General features: G+C 56.9%; 2 protein-coding genes across 2 annotated transcripts in view; one reads left to right on the forward strand and one right to left on the reverse strand.

Annotated features, from left to right (window-relative positions):
* Positions 1-24532, reverse strand: part of CORO7 (coronin 7) — a 78892-nt gene that overhangs the window by 10905 nt on the left and 43455 nt on the right. The gene's annotated exons all lie outside the window — the stretch shown is intronic.
* VASN (vasorin) lies at positions 1469-21278 on the forward strand. The gene is made up of 2 exons (XM_048493174.1): positions 1469-1601; positions 18729-21278. The coding sequence occupies exon 2, from the start codon at positions 18739-18741 to the stop codon at positions 20743-20745; it is 2007 nt and encodes a 668-aa protein (XP_048349131.1). The 5' UTR covers positions 1469-1601; positions 18729-18738; the 3' UTR covers positions 20746-21278.

Here is a 24532-nt window from a genome sequence, read left to right on the forward strand (position 1 = left end):
CCACTCTGTCACTTGAGCTGTGGAGGCTTATCTGTGGAGGTGAACTAGATTAGCTTGTGCACTTGCCAGCTGGGTGACCTTGGGCTTGTCACAGTTCTTCGGAGCTCTCTCAGCCCCACCCACCTCACAGAGTGTTTGTTATGGGGCGGGGGGGGGGAGATTGTAAGTCCCTTTGAGTCTCCTTACAGGAGAGAAAGGGGGGATATACATCCAAACTCTTCTGCTAAGCTCTTCTTGTGTTCCGCCTCCACCTGAGGCTTACCCCCAGTGGCGTCATTTGCCCTCGTCCCTCGCAGCAGGCAAACCAGTTTGGGTGCCGCCGTCTCCTCCCCAGACAGGCCCAGCCGGTCCCTTCGCAGCTGTGAGAAGGCCAGAAGCTCCCCCGGGCGGCAGCGTGCCTGACAGGCGGTCACATCATCCCGGCACGAGGCCCGGGGGTGGTGCCGGGGCCCGTCTGTGATCCCGTCCACTGGCATCGCAAAGGAGGTTCTGAAAGGCACCAGAGCCAGCTGCACGTGGGTGGGGTGGGCAGGTTGGCCGCGCTATGCAAGAAGAGGCCATGGAACTATTGGGGACCCGGGGGGGGGGGGGGTACATTGAGAAGGAAAATGGAGAACAGTGCCACCAGTGGGAAGGAAACCGGAGTGGGCCAGCCAAGAAAGGGCACCGTGTGGTGTCACACTCAGGAACAGGGCCTCACCTGGCAACCTACAAGGGCAAGACGGCAGTGGAGGATACCTCAAAGGTATATATATACACACACACACACACACACACACACACAAACGGCACCACCAGCTTCCTCATGTGGGACACTGCCGGACTCTCCGCTGGCCTGGCCTGGCTCCTCAGGCTCAGGGGGCCAGTTGAGGACACATTGTCAAAGCCTGGGAGGCGCTGCCACTGGCCAGGAGGCCCCAGCGGCCTACCGAGACCCCAGCTCAGCCAGTCCTGCCCGAAGGCTGACACCCGCTGGCCCTGGCCAGGCGGTCCGCGCCTGACTGCCCCTGAAACTGGAGACTCCCTTGAGTCGCCACGGCTGAAGGCCTCCGAAGAAGGCGGGCGGGGGGGGGGGGGGCAAACTGGGCCCGGAACGCTGCCCACCCCCCCAGGGCCCTCAAGGGCTCAGCCCCAAGGCGGCCCTCTCCGGCGCCCCTCGGCTGTCCCCGGGGGCGGGAAACCTCGCGGCCCGCGCGGGGATCTCGGTGATGCAGCAGCAAGGGAGGGGGCGCTTATTGCCAGCAGCCCCAAAGGGCCTCCCCCTCCGCAGGCAGGCAGGCAGGGAGGACGGCGAGGCGAGGCGCGTGGCCGGCTGCCGGGGCGGGAGGGCTGTCCGTACCGGGGAGACCGAGCCCCGCCCGCCGGCCCAGCTGCGGCCAATCGCCGCCTCGCCGCGCCCCGCCCTCCCCGCGCGAGCTGCTGGGCGCCCCGGCACAGCCCCAACCACCGACCGACCGACCAGCCCGGCCACCGCCGCCGCCTCCTCGCCCCCGACGGCCGGCCGGACCGCGGCGGCATCGCGCAGCGGCGGAGGGGCGCGGGCCGGGGCCACGCGGCGCTCCAGGCAGCCTCCCCCGGGCGGCGGCACCAGCAGCAGCGAGGTGAGTCCGGCGCGGGAGCCGAGGGCGGAGGGGGCGCGCCTGGGGAGGGAGGGGGAAGGGGTCCGGAGCCTGAGCAGCGCAGCCGGCGCCCCTCTGCCCAGACTGGCCGGGGAGCGAGAGTCCGCACCGAAGCAGAGCTGAACTCCGGTGCTCCTCTGCAAAATACCTGAACGGGCGGGAGGAGCGCCTGAGCATGTACAGAATGCCGCCCTGATGCTCCCCACTGCCCCTCCCTGCGCTCTCAAGTCCTGGGTCAGCCCCCGGAACTGGACCGGGTGTATGGAGGGGGGCACTCTCTGAGGGTCCTCTGCCGGGGCACGGGGTGGGTCAGGCCAAGAATGGGGCTCGCAGGCAGGCCTTCCCCAACCCCTTTTTTCTCGCGGGACTGCTAGACAGTCTGCGATGGCTGCCAGTCAGGAGAAGAAGCCCCCCTGTGGGAGGAGAGCCAATGGGCCAGCTCCCACCCACAGGTTTCTCTGCGACTTCCAGCCAGTGGGTCAGTACCCCCCACCCCACACACACACACGCTGGGGGTAGAGAGACTCTGAAGTGGGGCACCCTCCCCTGTCTCCAGGCACCCCCATAGACTGGATGAGCCCCACAGGTGCTTATGAGATCTCCCAGAGATCCACCAGGTGAGTCCCTCCAGAGACTGGCCCTGCTTCTGAGCCAGCACATTGTGGACAAGGGTTCCGGATGCCCAGCAGCACCCCCTGGCCCAGGTCAGTATTCCCCCCCCCCTTCCACAATGCCCTGCCGCCTGGCACCTCTGCTCCCTGCCAGTTTCAGGATGTTGCCCTGTAGGCAGCAGGAAGCGGCAGAGCAAGAAAAGGCTTGGGTGGGGTCACGACGCCCCAGACCTCTCCCAGGCATTTCACAGTCGGTCCCAACCCTCGGCTGCTTTGTTAGTCAACAGGTGCAACTCTGAAGTGCTGCCGGCCCTCCCAGCGCTGGTGGAGGGGAGAGGCGGAGGTGCAGCCAGTGGGCCATTCTCTGCCATCCCCCGATCAGCTGGGATCTTGTTCTCAAGTTAAAATGTGCACCTTTCCTTCCTTCCTACCCCACAACGATAGTTTTACAATCAAAACTAAAACCCAGTCAACCACCTCTGCATCGTGGAGAAAGCTGATTGAGAAATGTGCTCATTAAATACAGTTAAATGTATTGTCGAAGGCTTTCATGGCTGGAATCATTAGGGTGTTGTGGGTTTTCCAGGCTGTAAGGCCGTGTTCCAGTAGCGTTCTATCCTGATGTTGAAACATCAGGAGAAAATGCTACGGAACACAGCCATACAATCTGGAAAACTCACAACACTCTAATACAGTGGTGGCGAACCTAGGGCATGGGGTGCCAGAGGTGGCACTCAGAGCCCTCTCTGTGGGCACGCACAGAGTGCCCCCCCCCCCATATCTAGACTGGCCTGGGCCACTGGGCTCGATTATTAGCATTAAACCTAAGACCTAGTTTTGGGGAAGCAGTGTAGGTAACCCTGTTAAACGCAGTTAACCCACTGATTTTCATGCGCTGAACTAAAGCACGATCCTTTACCTGGGAGTAAGCTTGGCTGCTGGCAATGGGGCAGAACCGCATTGATTAAACCCTCCTAGGGTCGTAATTCACCCATTGGGAGAGTTGCATGGTTGCTTCAAAGCAAAGCCACTGACTACCACCAAGCTTACTCCTTAGTAACGGATGCCTTGGAGCCAACTGTTTTTTCTAAACTAAAACCTCAGTATTCAGGTTAAATTGCCGTGTTGGCACTTTGCGATAAATAAGTGGGTTTTGGGTTGCAATTTGGGCACTTGGTCTCGAAAAGGTTCGCCATCACTGCTCTAATACAGTAAAAACTTGAAAAACAACTTGGCTATGACCATAGTCAAAGCCACACACATACCCCTCCCCAGGACTCAGGAGAACAGTCATTTATTTGCCAAGCCCCCCACCCTGCGCATCAGCAATGATACCTCACAGCCGGAAAGGCCTTGCCCCAGCCATCTGGCCCCTAACCTGGCAAGGGTGTGTGTGTGTGTCTGCCATCTGGTCTCTGGAGGTGACTGGTGCTGTGGAAGAAGAGTTTGGATTTATATCCCCCCTTTTCTCTCCTGTAAGGAGACTCAAAGGGGCTTACAATCTCCTTGCCCTTCCCCCCTCACAACAAACACCCTGTGATGTGGGTGGGGTTGAGAGAGCTCCCGAAGAACTGTGAGTAGCCCAAGGTCACCCAGCTGGCATGTGTGGGAGCGCACAAGCTAATCTGGTTCATCAGATAAGCCTCCACATCTCCAGTGACAGAGCGGGGAATCAAACCCGGTTCCCCATATTAGAGTGCACCTGCTCTTAACCACTACGCCAAGCTGGCTCTCAGCACCCAGTACTCAGCTCTAGAGTGCTGCCTCTCTGTGGCTCAGGTGACGCGTAGGGCACGGGTGGTCCCGGGGCAGCAAAGGGTGTGGCCAGGTACCACTGAAACTCTGAAGGGCAGCTTGCAGGGGGCCTGGCCCAGGTGCCGAAGGAGCTGGCAAACTTGTTTGAGGCAGCAGGACTCTCTGAGTAGACGTCAGGCCTTGAGAGCATCATGAACCATAGAGCTGGAAGGGGCCATGCAGGCCATCCAGCCCAGCCCCGCCCCCTCCTCAATGCAGCACCAGCCTAGAGCATCCCAGGCAAGAGTTTGTCCAGCTTCCTTGGCAGCCCGTTCCCCGGCTGAACCTTCCTGCCCATAACGTAAGCCCACGACTGCGAGTCTTGCCACCGTGTCCCCTCAGCCTGTCCTCCAAGGTCTGACTCGGCATCAGGGAACTTCATGTGTCCCTTCCGCCCCACATCCTGTTTCCCACAGCAGCCAACCTGATGTCTCCCAGAAGCCCTTGAAAGGAGCAGCTGCCTTTAACACCTGGCTGCCGCTGAGCATGGAGGCTCCTGTTGGCATCTTGGTGGATAGCAAAGGCGGCAGGTTAATCTGCTGGGTACCCATGAATACTATCTTGTGGATTACAAATGCTCTTTGCCACCCAGGGAGTTTTTCGTCCAGCGGTTTCCACCTTTCCCTGAGCCACTCCCCAGTCCGGAGGCTGGGTGAGGCCAGCCCAAGTTGCCCGTCCACTGGGCAGTCCCGGCTCCCTCCCTTGCCCAGCGGCAGCCTGCTTCCACCACAGCCCTGGAATCCTCATTAGGGGCGAGCTTGCAAGTGTCAGGGCAGGAGAGAGCCGAGGTGCCGGAGCTGAGCTGCCTCCCACGCAGCTGGCTCTGCGGCAGGCGGGCTGCAGGAATTGCGCCCTTCTGGGAAGGCGGCCCAGCCGCCCCCACTGCTTTCCTCCCAGGCACCTGAAGGGCGGCCTGACAGGCGGGGGTGGGCCGGGACGCTTCGGCTGAGGTGGGAGGCAGGCTGCTGTGGGGAAAGTTCTGGAATGGTGGCTGATTGATTGGGAAATGGGGGTCTGCGCTGGGGGGGTGGGGGTGGAGAGGGGCAGAGCTGGCCAGCGAGGGAGGCAGCTTGTGGCCTCAGAGGGTGAAAGGGGGCAGGAGGCCTCTGGGGCTGGCACAACAGAGTCACGGGGCGACAGCCTGTCACGGCTTCTGGGTCAGGCAGCCGTTTTCCAATGAGGCAGCCGACCAGATTTTGCATGCTGAGCCGGATGGGGCTAGTAGTGTCATGAGCCAGCCAGCATCCTGCGGCCCAAAAGCCAACAATGCAGTCTTGGCCACTTGGCCGATCCAAATGACCCACCAGGCCAAAGGCCCAGAGGGACCGGCTGCAGGGCATTCCAAGGGGGACTCCGGAATTGCCCAGCCAAAGGAGCCCGACCCTTGGCCCCCTCCTCCTCCTCCAAGGTGGATACGTGCCCCCTCCCCCAGTGACGCTCAGCCTAGATGCTGCTGGCTGCAACCTCCTCCCTCCAGGAGAGCCAGAGTCGAGGCACGCGGCCAGCTCCCGCGCTAGACAATAGCAGCCTTGTCCGTTCTGGGTAGGGGCTGGTGAGAAAAAATACCCAGAAAGGTAAACTGGTAGAAAAGGGTATTCACTCGCCCAGCAGGACAGAGACGGTGGCCCCACTGAAGTGAGCCAGGGGAAGAGGCTCCTAGCGAGAAGCAGCTAAATCCTGCAACTGGGGCCAGTTTGTAGGGTGGAAACGCAGGCGGAGTCTTGGTACAAAATTCAGACGGTGTGGCTTGAAGTGGGGCTGGTGGCTGTGCAGGTGTGAAAAGGGGTTTGCCTCGTTTCTAGAGGGATCGAAGGCCACACAAGAAGATCCTGGCCAACCTTTGGGCGATTTGTGGTGCCGCCTGGGAGCAGTGGCACGTAGTCTGCCACGCGCCGTCCTTTTGCCCGTCCGCTTTCTGGGCGCCTCTTTTTCATGCTGGTGTAGCAAAGAGCAAGATGCTCCAGTCCACAACGTGTGGGACGCTCTGGGCTGGCAGGTCAGGAACAGGTCAGTGAAAGTCCCAGGAAAGCTTAGGAAACAGGTTTTGCGCTTAAGCGCCTGTGAGAAGAACGTGGGCGGAATCTGCTGGGGGGCTGAGACAGGCCGGCCTGGAAGGGAGCAGGCAGCGAGGCAGGCACTTCTCTGCTCTGCTCTCCTCCTGCCAGGATCCAACCCCAGGGACCAGTGCTTGTGCTTCCGCCTTCCCCAATTGGGTGGGGATGGTCAGCTGGCCCTGGGGATTTCCATTTGTGCCAGGTCAGCCCCTTCCAATGAACCCCAGAGCACCCAGTGCCAGAGGAGGGCCTTGCGTGGGAGAGACCCCTCTGCCATGAGTGTGGGGGGAAGGAGGCGGAGGGTCGGCCCCACTGGCCTGTGACCTGACCTGGAGCCACTGCAAAGCTGCTTGTTCCCTTCAGGGCAGTTTTAACACATGGGAGGGGGGAGCCCTTCCTGTTCTCCCTGCCCTGAGCCTCATCTGTGCCCTCCACCCCTGATGCAGCCTCCGCAGAGGCAACATGGAAAGTAGCTCTGTGGTCCTGGCCGCCGCTGCTGTGGCCCTTGGCCGGATCCCTGGCCTTAGGAAGGCGGGAAAGAATATTAGAGTGGCAGCTCCTCTAACCCTAATGAGGGGTTAGCTCTATAAGTATTGCTACAATGACAGACTGCTGCTCCGGCCCTGCGGTCGGAGGCCCCACCCCAGGCAGGCAGGCAGGCAGGGTGCCTCGTGGGTCACCTGCAGGGAAGGGGGCACAGCAGGGGGATAGGAAGGCTGTTGCCGAGTGGCCGGCCAGAGCCTCAGGAAGGAAGGTGGCAGCGGCCAGGTTTGGACACCAGCAAGAGAGCTGAGGAGAGGGCAGGCTGCTCCACAGGGACGAGTGGCCACTTTGTAAAGCCAACAGGGGTCGCAGCTGGAAATGTAGTCTTGGAGGCGGAAGATGTGGGCCGTGGCAGGTGTGTTGGCAGTGATGGGGGGGGGGGGTGTTGCCAGCTACCTTGGGTATGACCTTTTCCACACAGCTGGCCTGCTTGTTGTTGTGGGAGATTGTGAAAGAGGGGCAGACAGCTGGGTGAGGGCCGATCAGCTCTCCAGCTGAAACCTGGTGCAATCTTGGGCGTACGGGTGCCAAGCCTGGTGAGGCAGCAGACAAGCCCCGTCCTTGGCATCAAGCAACTGAGGATCAGGGCAAGGAAGGAGACTGGAGCTGGAGGGGGGGTGGGGGCTGACAGCCCAGCTCCCTCCCAGTCCTGCCCGCCCCACGCCTGACCCGGCCAGGGTTGCCCTTTTGGGGGAACTAATTACAGAGGCAGCAGGCGCGGCTCAGCAAGCGGGTTCATCTGGAGAGGGAGCCGCAAAACCTGACGGCGCAGTTGCCAAGCGGCATTCCAGCGAGGCGAGGTTGGCTTGGGCTGGGCCCCTCCCTCCAGCTGGTGGCCATCCAGGAACAAGGGCCACGTCCTCTGCAGCAAGGCTGGGAGCAAGGGCACTGGCCTCACCCGTCACACAGGGTGTCAGTCGAGTTACTGAGAGGCCAGGACCAAGTTCCTGGGGTGGGGCGGGGTGGGGGGCTCCACGTCACAACTGGCCAGGGAGTCCCCAGACCCATTTTGCTTCAGACTGCCCTGGCCGCTGCCCCTCGCAGTCGGCCCAATTGGCACCACAGGGGTCTTTGAGACTCTGGGCAGTGAAACCACAGGACAGGAAGTAGCACAAGACAGGAAGAGGGGGCAGTGTGGTGACCTTGCTGATGCCAAGCAAGAAGCCGAGGGACAGAGCAGCCAAAGAGTCTGAGCCCCTCAGCTCATCATGTCTGCAAAGAGAGGCTGGAGGCTTGCTGTGTGAGCAATCAGGGGCTCCCAAAAAAACAGTCCAGGTGACTCTAAATGAAGAAGAGGAAGAAGAGTTTGGATTTATATCCCCCCTTTCTCTCCTGCAGGAGACTCAAAGTGGTTGACAATCTCCTTGCCCTTCCCCCCTCACAACAAACACCCTGTGAGGTAGCGGGGGCTGAGAGAGCTCCAAGAAGCTGTGACTAGCCCAAGGTCACCCAGCTGGCGTGTGTGGGAGTGTACAGGCTAATCTGAATTCCCCAGATAAGTCTCCACAGCTCGGGCGGCAGAGCTGGGAATCAAACCCGGTTCCTCCAGATTAGATACACGACCTCTTAACCTCCTACGCCACTGCTGCTCAGAATTCGGGACTCAAGAGTCTGCCATGCCAGAATTCGGGACTCAAGAGTCTGCCATGCCTGGACAGGTCACACCAGGGCCTCTGGATAGGCTCAGAGGGTCGTTGTGGTTTGAGTCCAGAAGCACCTTAGAGACCACAAGATCCTTGGGGTGGGAGGTTTAGGGCGTCAAAGCCCCCTTCCCCAGAGCTGCGTTCCAGCAGTTTGGGCTGCATCAGGTGAAGAGGATTTTTGTCCATGCAAAATCGCAGCAGGTGTTTGCCTGACCTGGGATTCTTTGGCAGCGGCCCAGGAAGGGCGACCGAGGGAGGGGCTCCAAGCAGTAAATGTCACCCAGGATTTCAGCGGGACGTCCCTGTCGGATGAGGAAGAGAGGGAGGGTGTGTCTGCCCGCTGAAGCGCTCTGCATTACTTCCCGTGAGGAAAGCAGTTTTGTGCCTAGATATCGTCTCTGCAGCAAGAGCATCTCACACCCACCCTTTCCTCCAAAGAGCTCCAGATGAGTCTCACAAAGATCTGGGGAGGGCTAGGCTGAGAGGGACCCTCCCAAGTTCTCCCTGGAAGCTTCATATCAAGGGGTGTTTGTACCTCTCCCCCCATCCGCCGTCTGGCTTTCCTTTAGTGCCCCGCCCCTCAGGTGCCACAAAATACCTGCTTGTATAACAGCCAGTATCCAGTACAAGCGGACGGCACTGCCCTTGGTTTAGCTCAAGGCAGGATCCAGAATAGATTTCACTGCCAGGGAGTATGGAAATAGAGGAGGAGGGCAGGGGCATTACCCCCCCAAACCCTCCCCAGCACAGTGCACAGTAAGCCCCTCCCCGCAGCTGTGGAGAGCCCCAGGTGTTTCCAATGCCTCTTGCCTGACAACCTCAGTGCAGTGCCCCCTCCCCCCAGCCAGCCCAGCCCAGCCGTTTAGGAGGCAGCTGGTGTTGGGGAAAGAATGCAGGGGCTTCTGATGTGCTGCCAATCACTGAGCCAGCCCCCGCCAGAGGAGGTTTGGAGAGCATTTCTAGGAGAAGGGGGGAGGGAGGAAAGTTCAGGAGACGGCGGCCTCTGGTGCCATTGCCACATCTTGGGAGCAGATGCCTTCCTTGGAGGAGCCGGCTCGGCACTGCTACAGGATCCGAGCCCTGCAGCTCAAGGATAAGGAGAGCGAGGGGAGGGGGGGCTTGCTGAGCCAGCGGGGTCTGAAGGCAGCCTGGCTCCCAGCTACCTTGGCCACGGTCCTCCGAAAGCCAAAACCAGAAACGAATCCTGCGTGGGACACCTTTTGGCACGAAACCCTGGGCGTGCTGGGCCAGCTCTGCGCTGGCTGGATGCGAGGCCTGGAAAAATCCACCTCCCGCCTTTTCACACTTTTGTGACACCTGGAGGGAGAGAGGCTTCAGCTGGGCTGAACAAAAGGTGGCCGACGTGGTTTCATTCTGGGTCCCCAGGCTTTGGGGGGGCTACAGGCTCACCCCTCCCATGGCCGGCCAAGCACTGGCTTCTGGCCTTTCTTGTTCCCACGAGGAAGACTGCGGACTGGCAGGAGCCCAAAGCTTTTTTGCAGATGAGCAAATGTACGTGGCCTTGGTGTGATTTATAGGCCGCCTTCCCTCTCCCAGGCCTTGAGGGCAGGTTTGGAACCTGCTCCATTGATCAGGTTTTTCCACCTCCCCCCTCACCTTCACAGCAGCTCTTCCAAGCTGGGAGCCCCCTCACCTGCACAGGCAGTGGAAAGGCTGCAGCAGGGACCCTCCCTCGTGCGTGGGGCTAGAGGCCGAGGCTGCTCCGGCAAAGCCACCCAGCACAGAGGAAGCCTCCTGCTCTGAGTGGTCATCTGGCTCCAGCCTGGAGGGGCGGGGCTAACCCCTCCCACCCCCACCCCCTTTTATACTCTTCAGACAGACTGGCAAACAACTGCCCTCTCCCCTGCCCAAAAAGGGCTGTTAATTAGCCTCCTGGGGAGGTCCCGAGCAGCCCCCAGCCCCTGTTCAGCAAGGCGCGTGTGTGTGCATGCATGCATGCATATAGAGAGTTGGGTTTGTGACAGGCGTGATGACCGCATGGTGACTTGCCTGCCTGGTGCGAAGGTTGCGGATGTCACGCTACGTCTAGATAGGCTGTTAGACAGTGCTGGGGTGGAGTCAGCAGTTGTGGTCCACATTGGTACCAATGACATTGGGAAATGTAGCCGGGAGGTTCTGGAAGCTAAATTTAGGCTGCTAGGAAAAAGGTTAATGTCCAGGACCCCCAAGGTGGCATTCTCAGAAATGCTACCTGTTCCATGCGCAGGGCGAGCGAGGCAAGTAGAGATACAGGGTCTCAATGCGCGGATGAGAAGGTGGTGTAAGGCAGAGGGTTTCAGATTTGTCAGGAACTGGGGAACCTTTTGGGACAAGGTAGGCCTGTACAAAAGGGACGGGCTTCATCTTAATGAAAGAGGAACCAGGCTGCTGGCGCTCAACATTAAAAAGATGGCAGAACAGCTTTTAAACTGATCCCTGGGGGAAAGCCGGTGGTTTGCGGTGACTTCGGCTCCGGAATACAGAGTCCATGGGGATGCAGACAGAGAAGGAGGTTTTTTAAAATCAACCACATACAAGTGAGGAACATAGCAATGTGATAAGTGATAGTGTCTACAAAAGGCTAGAGGGCAAAACACATAAATCCCAGGTTAGGGACAGAGACAGAGTATACAAGTGTCTCTATGCTAATAGTAGAAGCATTCGACCTAAAATGGGGGAGCTGGAGTACAGAGTTTTGAAGGAGGACATTGATATAGTGGGCATTACAGAGACATGGTGGAATGAGGAGAACCAGTGGGATGCTGTTATCCCAGGTTACAGGCTCTACAGGAAGGATAGGACAGGGCGTATTGGGGGTGGGGTGGCCCTCTACATCAAAGAGAGCATAGTGTCACATAAAATAGACAATGCAGGGGGAGCTGATTCCTCTACAGAAGCACTGTGGATATCAATACCAGGGGTGAAGCATAGTTTAACATTAGGAATATATTATCGTCCCCCTGACCAAAGCGCACAAGAGGATTCTGAGATGGAAAAAGAAATTAGAGAGGCCAACAAAAGCAAAAATGTCGTGGTAATGGGCAATTTTAACTATCCCCATATAAACTGGAAAAATGCATGTTCAGGTCATAGTAAGGAGAGAACATTCCTGGATATGCTAAATGACTGTGGCTTAGAGCAGATGGTTGTAGAACCAACCAGGGGAGATGTGATCCTAGATCTAATTCTATGTGGGACCCAGGACCTGGTGCGGGAAGTCAGTGTTGTTGAGCCGATAGGGAACAGCGACCACAATGCTGTCAGATTCAGTATCTCTGCATGCGAACAAGTGACAACTACTAATGTAGTTACATTCGCCTTCAGAAAGGGAAATTTCTCAAAGATGAGGGGGATAGTGCGCAGGAAGCTGAAAGGGAAAATCAAGAGAGTCAAAAATGTCCAAGATGCTTGGAGGTTATTTAAAAACACAGTCTTAAAAGCTCAACTGGAATGTGTTCCACAGGTTAGGAAAGGCAGCGCCCAGTCCAAAAGAAAGCCACCATGGTTAACAAGGGACGTTGAGGAAATTATTAGGGAAAAAAAGATGTCTTTTAGAAAATGGAAGTCCAACTTAACTGATAAAGAATACCAGAGAGAACACAAATGGTGGCAAAAGAGAAGCAAGTTAGCTGTAAGGGAGGCAAAAAAGGATTATGAGGAACGCATGGCTGTGAACATCAAAACCAGCAACAAACAGTCCTTCAAGTACATCAAAAGCAGGAAGCCAGCAAGGGAAGCGGTAGGCCCGTTAGATGACAAAGGAACAAAGGGTGTGCTAAAAGATGACAGGGAGATTGCAGAAAAGCTGAATGAATTCTTTGCATCTGTCTTCACCCAAGAGGAGGTGAGGAAAATTCCTGCACCTGAACCAAGCTTCTTAGGAGGCGAATCCGAGGAACTAACGAAGATAGTGGTAGACAAGGAAGAAATTCTGGCAGCCATTGATAAACTAAATGCTACCAAATCCCCTGGCCCAGATTGCATTCACCCAAGAGTTCTTAAAGAGCTCAAGCATGAAATTGCTGATGTTCTCACTTTAATATGCAACTTATCCTTGAAATCAGGCTCCATCCCTGAAGACTGGAAGATGGCCAATGTCACACCAATCTTTAAGAAAGGATCTAGGGGGGACCCGGGAAATTACAGGCCAGTCAGTTTGACATCTGTTCCTGGTAAATTAGTAGAATCTATCATTAAAGATAAAATTATAAAACATGTACAAAAGCAAAACCTGCTGAGAAAGAGTCAGCATGGCTTTTGCAGAGGCAAATCCTGTCTTACAAACTTACTAGAGTTCTTTGAGGATGTAAATAGGCATGTGGATAAGGGGGAACCAGTGGACATTGTCTACTTGGATTTCCAAAAGGCTTTTGACAAAGTTCCTCACCAGAGACTATTGAGAAAACTCAGCAATGAAGGAATAAGAGGGGAAGTCCTCCTATGGATTAAAAACTGGTTGAGAAACAGGAAGCAAAGAGTGGGTGTAAATGGGAAATTCTCACAATGGAGAGATGTGGGGAGTGGTGTCCCCCAAGGATCCGTATTGGGACCAGTGCTCTTTAACCTATTCATAAACGACCTGGAAGTAGGGGTGGGTAGCGTGGTGGCCAAGTTTGCAGATGATACCAAATTATGTAGGGTGGTGAGAACCACAAAGGATTGCGAGGAGCTCCAAGCGGACCTTGATAAATTAGGTGAGTGGGCTAAGAAATGGCAAATGCAGTTCAATGTAGCAAAATGCAAAGTGATGCACATAGGGGCAAAAAATCCAAACTTCACATACACGCTACAGGGGTCAGTGCTATCAGTCACAGACCAGGAAAGGGATTTGGGCGTCTTAGTTGATAGTTCCATGGGAATGTCAACTCAATGTATGGCAGCTGTGAAAAAGGCAAACTCTATGCTGGGGATAATCAGGAAAGGAATTGATAATAAAACTGCAAAGATTGTCATGCCCTTATATAAAGCCGTGGTGCGACCACACTTGGAGTACTGTGTTCAGTTCTGGTCACCACATCTCAAAAAGGATATTGAAGAGATAGAAAAAGTGCAGAGAAGGGCAACGAGGATGATTGAGGGACTGGAGCACCTTCCTTATGAGGAAAGGCTGTAGCGTTTGGGACTCTTTAGTTTGGAGAGGAGACGTCTGAGGGGGGATATGATTGAAGTCTATAAAATTATGCATGGGGTAGAAAATGTTGACAGAGAGAAATTTTTCTCTCTTTCTCACAATACTAGAACCAGGGGGCATTCATTGAAAATGCTGGGGGGAAGAATTAGAACTAATAAAAGGAAACACTTCTTCACGCAACGTGTGATTGGTGTTTGGAATATGCTGCCACAGGAGGTGGTGATGGCCACTAACCTGGATAGCTTTAAAAGGGGCTTGGACAGATTTATGGAGGAGAAGTCGATTTATGGCTACCAATCTTGATCCTCTTTGATCTGAGATTGCAAATGCCTTAACAGTCCAGGTGCTCGGGAGCAACAGCCGCAGAAGGCCATTGCTTTCACATCCTACATGTGAACTCCCAAAGGCACCTGGTGGGCCACTGCGAGTAGCAGAGAGCTGGACTAGATGGACTCTGGTCTGATCCAGCTGGCTTGTTCTTATGTTCTATGTTCAGCTCCCGGAGTTGAGCTCTGTCAGGGAGGGGGTTGTTTGGGAGCATGCTTCGGCTTCAGACAGGGTCATGGCACCAGCCAGAAGTCTTCCATATGAACACTTACTCTCTCTGTGTGTGTGTGTGTGATATGTTGGGCTCTGCAGTTTGTTCTGCTGGGGGGCACAGGAAACTCTTGAGTACTTGCTGGAAGTGCCTCCCCACCCCCCCACCCCCAAATAACCGCACTGCCCATTCGGAAAGGCAGTTCTTTTGATTTACTGTTCCGTTCTGGCTTTGGGGAGAGGGCAAATGGATTGTCTGCCACTTGCTCTGGTGCTGAATCCCGTCCTTCAAAAAGGAGGCTGCTCTGCAGGGTTGGCAGTGTTAGTCACCCCAATCCCACCTGTGCCCCAAATTATCCCTTTGGTCAGAGGAGAGGGCAGCAGGAGATGGAAGCCAGAAGCCCACGGGAAGGGGCCGTGGCCCAAGGCTGCCTGGGCCACATCCTGTATGGCACGGGCTGCTCAGGAAAGAGCACTCACCCTCACCAGCATTTTCTGAAGAACTGACCCTTGGGAGGAAAGCCGTGAGCCTTCCCTGTGGGATCCCACAAGCCTGAGGATCTTTTCTCAATGAGGAAACTACAGCCCAGACAAGTCTTGCATTATTGCACGGAATTATGGGGGGAGGGGGTTAATTTGGCCTTTTCTCAATGGCAGCAGCCCGAGAGGCAACGTTAGACAACCCCCCCCCCCATGATGGAGGGAGCAGAAGCCAGGGGGGATTCATGGCAGCCCCCAAGAAGGCAGGCGGGAGGGAGGAAGAGGGAGGCCCACTCCTTCCTCAAAACCTCATTTAAGAAAGAAATCAGACCCCTGAGCCAGCCAACCCGCACAGATCTCCTGGCAACGGAAAACCCAAGCGCCCCCCCCCCTTTCAACATCCAAGCCAACCTGTCATCACCCCCCTCACTACAGCTGGCTCCCATTACCCAGAGTGCTCCGGGGCATCCCTTAGCCTCACGCCGGGGTTTTAAAGGGTCTTCACCTGAGAGGTTAAGAAATGGGGGCTGCCCCGTGCAAGCCAAGCAGGAGGGGAAAACAAGGACCATATTTCCAAAAGCAGGCCGGGACGGCTCGTGTGGTTCTCTCTGTTTTATCCTCACACCAGCAGCCAAAGCTGAGTGCGTATCCTCCACCCCGGGTCACCCTCTGAGCTTCCATGGCAGAGAGGGGATTTGAACCCCATGTTTTCTGATGCCAGCCATTGCTCTGACCACGACACCCTCTGGGGAAGGTTCTGCTTTCTGCCAGGAAGCAACAGGATCCCGACTCAGGCAGCGAAGGAGAGCGGCATGGGACTCTCCCCCATTCGCCGGCATTCCCATGGGCAGCCCAAAGGCCCAGGTCAGCCATACGTCCGAGCACCTGGCATTCCTGGGCACAGCAGGCAGATCCTAACCACTGATTGTCTGTCGTGCCAACGCTCTTCCTCAGCAAGGCAGACGTGCGGGTTAGTGAAGTATGATTTTATTGAGAACTTGCGATGGATACACAACTGGCCACGGCCAGACCTGTTATCCAGTGAGCGTGGCAGTGAACGTGAGGCTAGGCTAAAGCTCACCCCCTCCCTCTGTCCTCCAGCCAAACGCGAAATCGCTGCTGGACACAACAGAGTCAGAGGATGAGGTAACCGCATTCCCAGGTGCCGGAGCAAAAGCAAACAAACAATCAGCAAAGCGTGCCAAGCAGGATCCACACGGTGCCAACTTTTTCCGGGAGACGTGGCTTGACTGCAGGCCAGACCCTGACGTGGAGCTGGCAGGCTGAGAGGCCTGCTCTTTCCTAACCTGCAGCCCACAGTATGAAGCGGAAGGGCTTTTGGACTGTCCTGCAACACCACGGCCCCAATTTAGTTGAGGAAAGTGAAAAGGTTTTGTCTGGGAGACCATGTTTTCTCTCCCCTGCCAGGGAGAGAGCCATGCCCCCCCCCCCCCCACAGCTCCTTCCTATTTCCTCCAGCTGCACATTCCAGACTTTATTACCTGTCTGTGCCGGGCCAGCTTTGAGCCCCCTGCACGGCCCAGCCAACATGAATTCTCTTGCTTATTCAAAGAGCTGACAGACAAGCCGGCGGCCTCCCCACAAAGCCCCCCTCCCACTTTGCTTGGTCCAATGGGTGTAAGCTCCATCTCCCCACCCCCAAGAAACGCAGGCTCCAAGAAGCAAGCAGTCTCACCAACTGGCCCAGAGGGAACCCAACGCCCTCTGGGCCCAAAAGCACCTTTGTGTTTTGAAAAAGGGGCGTCCGGCTTTCCTGGACCAAACCTGGGTTTCTCAGCATAAGAAAACAGCTGGACGACTGTCCCGCCAGAACGGAAAGACCATGCGAGTCTCCCAGAGCTCACAGGCGGGACTCTCGACTCCCACCAGCCTAAAGAAGGCAACCCAGAGGGACTTTTGAGGGAGCTCTTCCACAGGCGCCAGGGAGCAGCATGGAGGGTGGAAGTGGGGGACAGATTCGCTGCATGAAGTCAGGAGGGAGGGTAGAGGAGGTTGCCGGACTGTGGGTCAGATCGGCCTCCTCCTCAGAGGGCTAAGGAAGGCAGAGGGTCTGGTCCGCAGGGGCAGACCAGGGGTGAAGATCAGTTCCCAGAGGCTGGCAGGAAACCAGTTTGCCTAAGGAGGGGGGCCCAAGAGGCGACTTCCTCTTCGGCTGTGCAGGAGGAAAGTCTGCAGCTGGTGGGGAGACCCTGTCAGGGGCTGCTCCCCTCCTGGCCCTTCTCGCCTGCGGTCCAACCAGCAGAGCAAGTCTGAAGGGGGATGAGGCGGTGACACGTTGGAGCCCATCTTGCTGGTGACCTCAGGAGGCCGGGGGGCGGGGGCTGGCGGGGAGGCAGCTGAGCCATTCTGTGCCATTTCCCCAGATGAACTCATCCAGTGGGGGGGGGGGGGGGGGGGGGGGGGGGGAAAAGCCGGGGCTGCCCCCGGGGGCGGGGGGGGGGGGGGGGGGGGGGGGGGGGCAGGAAGGGAACAAAATGCAGCCGCAGAGCAACTGCTAAGGCTGCCTGGGGAAGGAATGGCCAGCTGGAAATGACGGAAGGCAGGCAGGCAGGCCATAGGGTGGCTTGGCCATCAGGTGGGCAGGGCAGGGAAGGGCAGGGCAGGGAGGCAGACGCAAAACCACTCCAGCCAATGACATTGGGCGCTGTGCATGCTTCTCACCTGGCAACTTTCAATCCCCCCCCCCCATATGTAGTGACTTAAGGGGAGGGGAGACGTCTCCAGTGGGTCAGGAGTCCCTGTGTGCATCTGGGAAAGATGCGACACTCTGTGTGGCGGCACAAGGGGGGCACTTCTGGAAGGGCCCAACATTTAGGGCAGAGGGCACCCTAGGGGCTCTTCCACACCTCACTGACCATACACCAACCTGGTGGCGTGCAAGGTGGTGCTGGCTGGGCCAGATGCCGGGGTTTGCCTCAGATGATAAATATTCAGCAGGCGAGGGCAGGCAGAGAAATATTCAGGGGGTTGGCGGGCAGGCAGGCAGGCAAGGGCCAGCGGCACTCCAGGACAGAGACCGTGGCAAAGGCCCAAGGTAGAGAGGGCCTTTGGCCCTGTCTGTGTCTGCAGGGGGAGGGGACCTGAAGGGAACCTGTTGCCTCTGCCCCCACTTGAGACAGCAATTTTGTTCATCCTTAACAGGACCAGGGAGTCCAAGAGACCAGGGAGGGGGCCCAGCCAGAGCGTTCGGGTGCCAGTCACCCTCTGACACCATGCCAGGGTCACCCTCAAGTAGCCTTGGCACCCAAGTGATGCCACCCATTGTTGGCACCAGCCCAGAGCCCTTCAACTGAGGCCCCCAAAGGGTCTGTGCTTTGCCAGAAGCCTTAAAGGATGTGGGGACAGGAGAAGGTGCCAAGTCTGTGCTGTGAGGGGGTTTTCTGGACACACAGGAGTTTCTTGGGGCCCTTGAACAGCCAGGGGGGGCTTCTGGGTGCCCCCTTCACCAAGGGTGGAAAGGCCCCTTCCTTCCTTCCTTCCCTCCCTCCCTGCCTCTCTCTCTTTATGCACCAGCCTGTGGGACTGTGGAGTCAGACTGAAAGCAGGAGGGTTTCAGAAGATGCCGGGAAGCAGAGGGAGGAATCACCAGTCGGCCAGCCGGCCTGCTTGCTTGTTCAGAGGAGGCCTAATTTAAGGCTTACTCCCACATCCTGGGAGGCCAGTCTTACAGGAAATGGGGTGGCTTCTGCCAACTCCCCCAGGGAAACTGCAGCAACCTTGCCTGGCTGGCAGAGATGGCCCGGGAAGGGAGCCTGGCATTCTCCAGCGACCTGGCCCCAAATGCCCCCCTCACCTTGACGTTGCACCAGAAATAGATCTGAGAGGGATTTATTGTTGGGAGGGGGGGTCCACCAGCTGGCCTTTGTTAACATCTCAGCCCCCAGCAGCAACAGCAGCAGCGACCCAGGGGCCTCCTCCTCCCGTGCCGGCTCCTTGCAGAGCCTCAGACCTTTGCTGTGCACAAAAGCTCCCGGGCAGAGTGGTGGAAAAACAGCCCAGCCGGCTGGGAAGTCACATGGCCGCTGGCTGGAGCTGCCGGGGTCTGGTTTCCTCCCTCCCGTCCAAAGTCCACAGCACAGCCAGCCAGCGCCAGGTTACAGCCCTCCCTGCTGCAAACTGTAGGGCCAAATTCCTGGCCTCTCTCTGAGGGGGGCGTCTCCCAGCAGCCCCTGTTTGCAGGCTCTCCTTCTCCACGGTGGAGGTGGGAGTCCCAGCCTGGCCCAGGACAGGGTGCGTGGGGAGGCTCACAGCAGCAGCAGCTGCCCCTCTTAGCTCTGTTCTCTTCCTCCCCGTAGGGTCGGCGCCATGAGGTCACCCATGCTCTGGGCACTGCTGCTCTTCCCAGCAGGACTCCTTGCCCAGGGCTGCCCGGAAAGCTGCCAGTGCAGTCAGCCGCAGACGGTCTTCTGCATCTCCAGGAGAAGCCACACGGTCCCCCGGGGGCTGCCGCCGGACACGGCCAACTTGTACGTCTTTGAGAATGGCATCCGCTCCCTCAGCGAGGAATGCTTTGCCGGCCTGCCGGCCCTGCAGCTCTTGGACCTCTCCCAGAACCAGATCTCCAGCCTGCCCCGGAAGGTCTTCCAGCCGCTGAGCGGCCTCTCCAACCTCGACCTCTCCTCCAACCGGCTGCGCGAGATCACCAATGAGAGCTTCCATGGGCTGCGCTTCCTAGAGCGCCTCTACCTGCACCACAACAGCCTCCAGCTGATCCACCCGCAGGCCTTCGACTCCCTGGAGAGCCTGCTGGAGCTGAAGCTGCAGGACAACCAGCTGCAGGCGCTGCCGCCCCTCCGCCTGCCCACCCTCCTGCTGCTGGACATCAGCCGCAACCGGATCGCCGCCCTGGAGCCGGCCACGGTCCACGTCCACCGGCTCGAGTCTCTGAAGGTTGCCGGGCTCAACCTAGACCACATCGACGAGGAGCTGCTGCAGAAGCTGCACAACCTGCACGAGTTGGACCTGTCGGACAACCGGCTGAGCGGCGTCCCGGCGGTCCTGAAGCAACTGCGCGGCCTGACCAAGCTCAGCCTGGCCGGGAACGCCCGCATTGCCCAGCTGCAGCCGGAGGACTTCCAGGAGCTGCGCAGCCTCCAAGAGCTGGACATCAGCAACCTGAACCTCAACCACCTCCCCACCGACTTCTTCAGCGCCTTCCCCAGGCTCAAAGCGGTCACTGCGGCCGAGAACCCCTTCAACTGCGTGTGCCAGATGAGCTGGCTGGTCAGCTGGCTGAGCAGCAGCAGAGTTTCCCTCCAGCGGCCGGAGGAGACCCGATGCCATTTCCCCCCCAAGAATGCTGGCCGGCTGCTCCAGCACCTGGAGTACGCGGATTTGGGGTGCCCAGCCACCACTACCACCGCAGTTCTCTTGAAAGCCACCGGCACCTGGCTTGCCACGCCTGCTCCGAGCAGTGAACACGTCCCGCCGGAGCCCAGCACAGCCAGTCCCACAATCGGCCCGGACAGCCACACCAGGACACTGGTGACCACTCAAGAAGGCCGAGCCAGTCCTGAAGTACACCTCTGCCCGCCCTACACCTGCCTCAACGGTGGCACCTGCCGGTTAGATGCCCATAACCGCCTGGAATGCCTGTGCCCCCCGGGCGTCTTGGGCCTCAACTGCGAGACCAAAGCCCCGGTGGCCACTCTGCCGGTGGCCACCCCGGCACCCACGCAGCCCAAGCAGATCGCCATCAAGCACGTTGGAGGCACCTCCCTGAAAGTGGACCTGCAGAACTACATCGAGTCCAAGAGCCGGCTGAAAGGGATCCGGCTCACTTACAGCAACCTCTCCGGGCCCGACAAGCGGCCAGTCACTCTCAACCTGCCAGCCACGCTGGGCGAATACACTGTGCGGGAGCTGAGGCCAAACTCCTCCTACCACATCTGTGTCGGGCCGCTGGGGGACAAAGCCCACGAGGAGGACTTCTGTGTCGAGGCCCACACCTTGCACCTGACCCACCAGCAGCACGCCCCCGTCACCCAGAGCAGGCACGCCAACCTGATGCTCGTGGTGGTGCCCGCCATCACAGCAGCGCTGATCGTGGCAGTGGCAGTAGCTGCCATCTTCTTCTGCGTCCGGAGGCGGAGGCGGCAGGGGAAAGCGAGGGCCACGCTTGGGACTACCTCCAGCCCACTGGAGCTGGAGGGGGTTAAAGCCTGCCTTGAGAACGGAGACCTGGTCAGGCAGGGCCCCAAACTGCCGGGGAAAACAGCCGCCCCAAATGGCCTGGAGTACGAGGTACCCCTCATGGAGCCGCAACGCTCCAGTGCCTCCACGCCCCGGGCGCCGAGGCCTTCGTACTTTTAAGCCCGAGGGTGGTGTTGCAATGCAAGAGCTGGCTCCAGAACAGACAGCACGACGGGAGATGCCTCGTAGATCGCCACGGCAACCTGAGGGAGGCAGAAGGACTAAAGCCCTTGTTCATCACCACAGTCCCAGGACCTGATGGCAGCTCTGCTCACCGGCTGCTGCCAAGGGGTGCAGCTCCACAGAGGCCAGGCCTACATGCAGCCTGGGAGCCTCCCCTCACAGACCGTCGAGCCCCACCAGAGGCCGTCAGACGGTGATGAGGGAATGAGGGAGCAGGCTTTGCACGGCTGGGCGGGTGGGTGGGGAGGGAGGGGGCAGAGAGGAAGAGGGGAAGGTACGAGGGAGCTCCCTGGCTGAGCCCCTAGAGATTAAAGCTTTAAGGACCTGTAGAGAGTATTTATATAATTGCCAGATTATTTTCCCATTTCTTCTGGGAAATCTCTTTTCTAACACAGATTGAGGTACTTTTTATAAAACCAGACTATAAAACGCTTTTGTACAAAACAATAAACTGGTGTTTGTGTGCCGCGCGCGGGTGAGGTGGCAGCAGCGCAGGAGAAGCTCTGAAGCGAAGCTCCCAGTGTCTTGAGAAAGGCGAAACGTCTGGGATACAGACACAGGCAGGCAGCCTGGTGAAGCTCCACGATGCTGCCTCAGAAGGGGTGATGTCAGGAACAGAACCTAGGATCTTATGCCTGCCAAGCACTGGCCTTAGCAGCGAGCAGTGGTCCTCCTTATCTGATGCTTCGAAGAAACCTGAGTTGGGCCATGGGGAGCCCACAGGGTTTTGGCATGTGTTCCTGCAACTGGGAATGCCGGGGAAGCCAAGGATCTCTGGGGCCCAGAGGGGGGGGGTGTGTCTCCATCCTCTGAGACAGGTTCAGTGCTGCAGTGCATTATGGATATCCCAGCTCTTGGGTGCAAACCTCCTGCCACAATCCGCACCTCCCAGCCACCTCTGGCCATTGTGAGGAAAAGTTCTCTTTCCGGGAAGCCACGGTGGGTGGTCTTGCTGGGACACTAATCTTTGCAAAAGCCCACAGATAAAATCCTGAGCTCCTAATGAAACCTTCACATTGGGAACGCGTTTAGGACCAAATTACCCCCACCCACCCACAGATCGACCCAGCCAAAGTCCCCCATCCAGCTTCTCCATTCAGTTGACATGCTTAACTTTGATCAACAGGACATTTCAGACTTGGCGGAGGGCACAGCTGCCCGTGCTCGCAGAAGGCCGTTTTAGCTGGCTGTGAACAGGCCGATTCCTTTTCCCTGGAGAGCCAGAGAGCCGTAGATGGCAGCACTCTCCTGGACTTGGGTCAAGGCAGGCCTATTGATGCCCCCAATTTGCTATTCAATATTTTTATCAATGACTCGCATAATGAAATAGAGGGCATTCTAATCAGATTTGCAGATGACACCAAATTAGGAGAGGTAGCTAATACCCCGGAGGACAGGGGCCGGATTCAAAATGACCTGGACAGATTAGAGAGCTGGGCCAAAACTAACAAAATGAATTTCAACAGAGATAAATGTAAGATTCTACCCTTAGGCAGAAAAAATGGATCACACAGGTATAGGATGGGTGACACCTGGCTTGACAGTAGTACAAGTGAAAGGGATCTGGGAGTCTTAGTAGACCACAAGTTGAACATGAGTCAGCAGTGTGACATGGCAGCCAAGAAAACCAATGCAATTCTGGGATGCATCACTAAGAGTATAGTGTCTACATCGAGGGAAGTAATTGTACCACTCTACTCTGCATTGGCCAGACCTCACCTAGAGTACTGTGTTCAGTTCTGGGCACTGCAATTTAAAAAGGATATTGACTAGCTAGAACTTGTCTAGAGAAGGGCAACCAAAATGGTCAAAGGTCTGGAATCCATGCCCTAAGAGAGGCGGCTTAGGGAGCTGGGGATGTTTAGTCTGGAGAAGCGAAGGTCAAGGGGGGACATGATAGCCATGTTTAAATATTTGAAGGGATGCCGTGTCGAAGAGGGAGGAAGCTTGTTTTCTGTTGCCTCAGAAACTAGGACCAGGATTAATGGATTCAAGGTGCAAAAAAGAGATCCCACCTTAACATTAGGAAGAATTTCCTGACCGTCAGGGCTGTTCGACAGTGGAATTCGCTGCCTCAGAGAGTTGTGGAGTCTCCATCTTTGGAGGTTTTTAAACAGAGGCTGGATGAACATATGTCGGAAGTGCTTTGACTGCGTATTCCTACATGGCAGGGGGTTGGAGGGCCTTTGTGGTCTCTTCCAACTCTATGATTCTATAAGAATACGCTCGCCGCAGCTCAGCCCCCTTTCAACCAATCAAAGGGAGAAAGCAAGAGCTTCCCACTGCAGAAGGGGTGGCGGGGGCAGTGGGCATTCAGCAGGGATCCTCTACCCCGGACTTGCATAGAGGAGGGGCGGGGCAGGGGGCCATTGCTTTGCTCAAGACAGGAATGGCAGGGTTTTTTTTAGTAAACTTTCTACCACCATTGTGTCTGCACCATGTTGGCCAGCAACGCTGCCCCAAATTGTAAGGAGCTTGCGACCTCTGAGCCCACCAGAGCAAACAGCCAACAGTCTCCAAGGGATCCTGCGAGCAGCTTGTTAAACATCGCGAATAAACTCACTTAGTCCGTTCCCACTCAGAGCCACCACCTTCACAGGCCAAATTTCCATGGATACTTTAATTTAGCACAACACAAGGCTGCAGGCAGGACTCCTGGCAATCTCAGCTCTCCCATCGGTTTCCTAGAGCCGGGCAGTTTGGCTTCAGCAATGCGAAGTCCTGCCCGAGCAACTTTTTCAAGCTCCTTGAGAGCAGGTGGATCAGGCCAACCCAGTAGACATCCTATACTTGGAATTCCCAAAGGCTTTTGAGCAGAAAATGAAATGCACGGATATCGGATGGGGGACACCTGGCTTGACAACACTACATGTCAAAGGGGTCTGGGAATCTTAAAAGTAAAGTGCCCCCTTCAGTCGTATCCGACCCTGGGGTACAACTGCAAGCAGTGATTTTATAGGCAAGCCATTTTTGTGGGGTAGTTTGCCATTGCTTTTTCCGGCTATTCTTTACCCCCTAGCTATGTGCTAGGTACTCATTTACCAACCAAGGAATAAATGGATGGCTCAGTTGACCATGAGCCAGCTGCCAGGATATCTGACACACAGGGGGCTCGAACTCCTGACCATGTGAGTGGCAGTGCAAGCACTTAACCACTAAGCCACTCGGCTCCTCTGGAGAAGCGAAAGTTAAGGGGGGATATGATAGCTATGTTTAAATATTTGAAGGGATGTCATGTCGAAGAGGGAGCAAGCTTGTTTTCTGCTGCTCCAGAGTCTAGGGCACAGAGTAATGGATTCAAGGTGCAGGAAAAGAGATTCCACCTAAACATTAGAAAGAACTTCCTATCAGGGCTGTTTGATGGTGGAATTCACTGCCTCGGAGAGTTGTGGAGTCTCCTTTGGAAGTTTTTAAGCAGAGGATGGATGGCCATTTGTCAGGAGTACTTTTGACTGTGTGTTCCTGCATTGCAGGGGGTTGGACTGGATTTTCCTTGGGGTCATAAGAACATAAGAAAGAGCCTGCTAGATCAGACCAGAGTCCATCTAGTCCAGCACTCTGCTACTCGCAGTGGCCCACCAGATGCCTTTGGGTGCTCACGTGCAGGATGTGAAAGCAATGGCCTGCTGCTGCTGCTGCTGCTCCTGAGCACCTGGTCTGCTAAGGCATTTGCAATCTCAGATCAAGGAGGATCAGGGTTGGTAGCCATAGATCAACTTCTCCA

Source organism: Sphaerodactylus townsendi, linkage group LG04 (genome assembly GCF_021028975.2).
Source record: "Sphaerodactylus townsendi isolate TG3544 linkage group LG04, MPM_Stown_v2.3, whole genome shotgun sequence".
In the NCBI taxonomy this organism is placed as follows: Eukaryota; Metazoa; Chordata; class Lepidosauria; order Squamata; family Sphaerodactylidae; genus Sphaerodactylus; species Sphaerodactylus townsendi.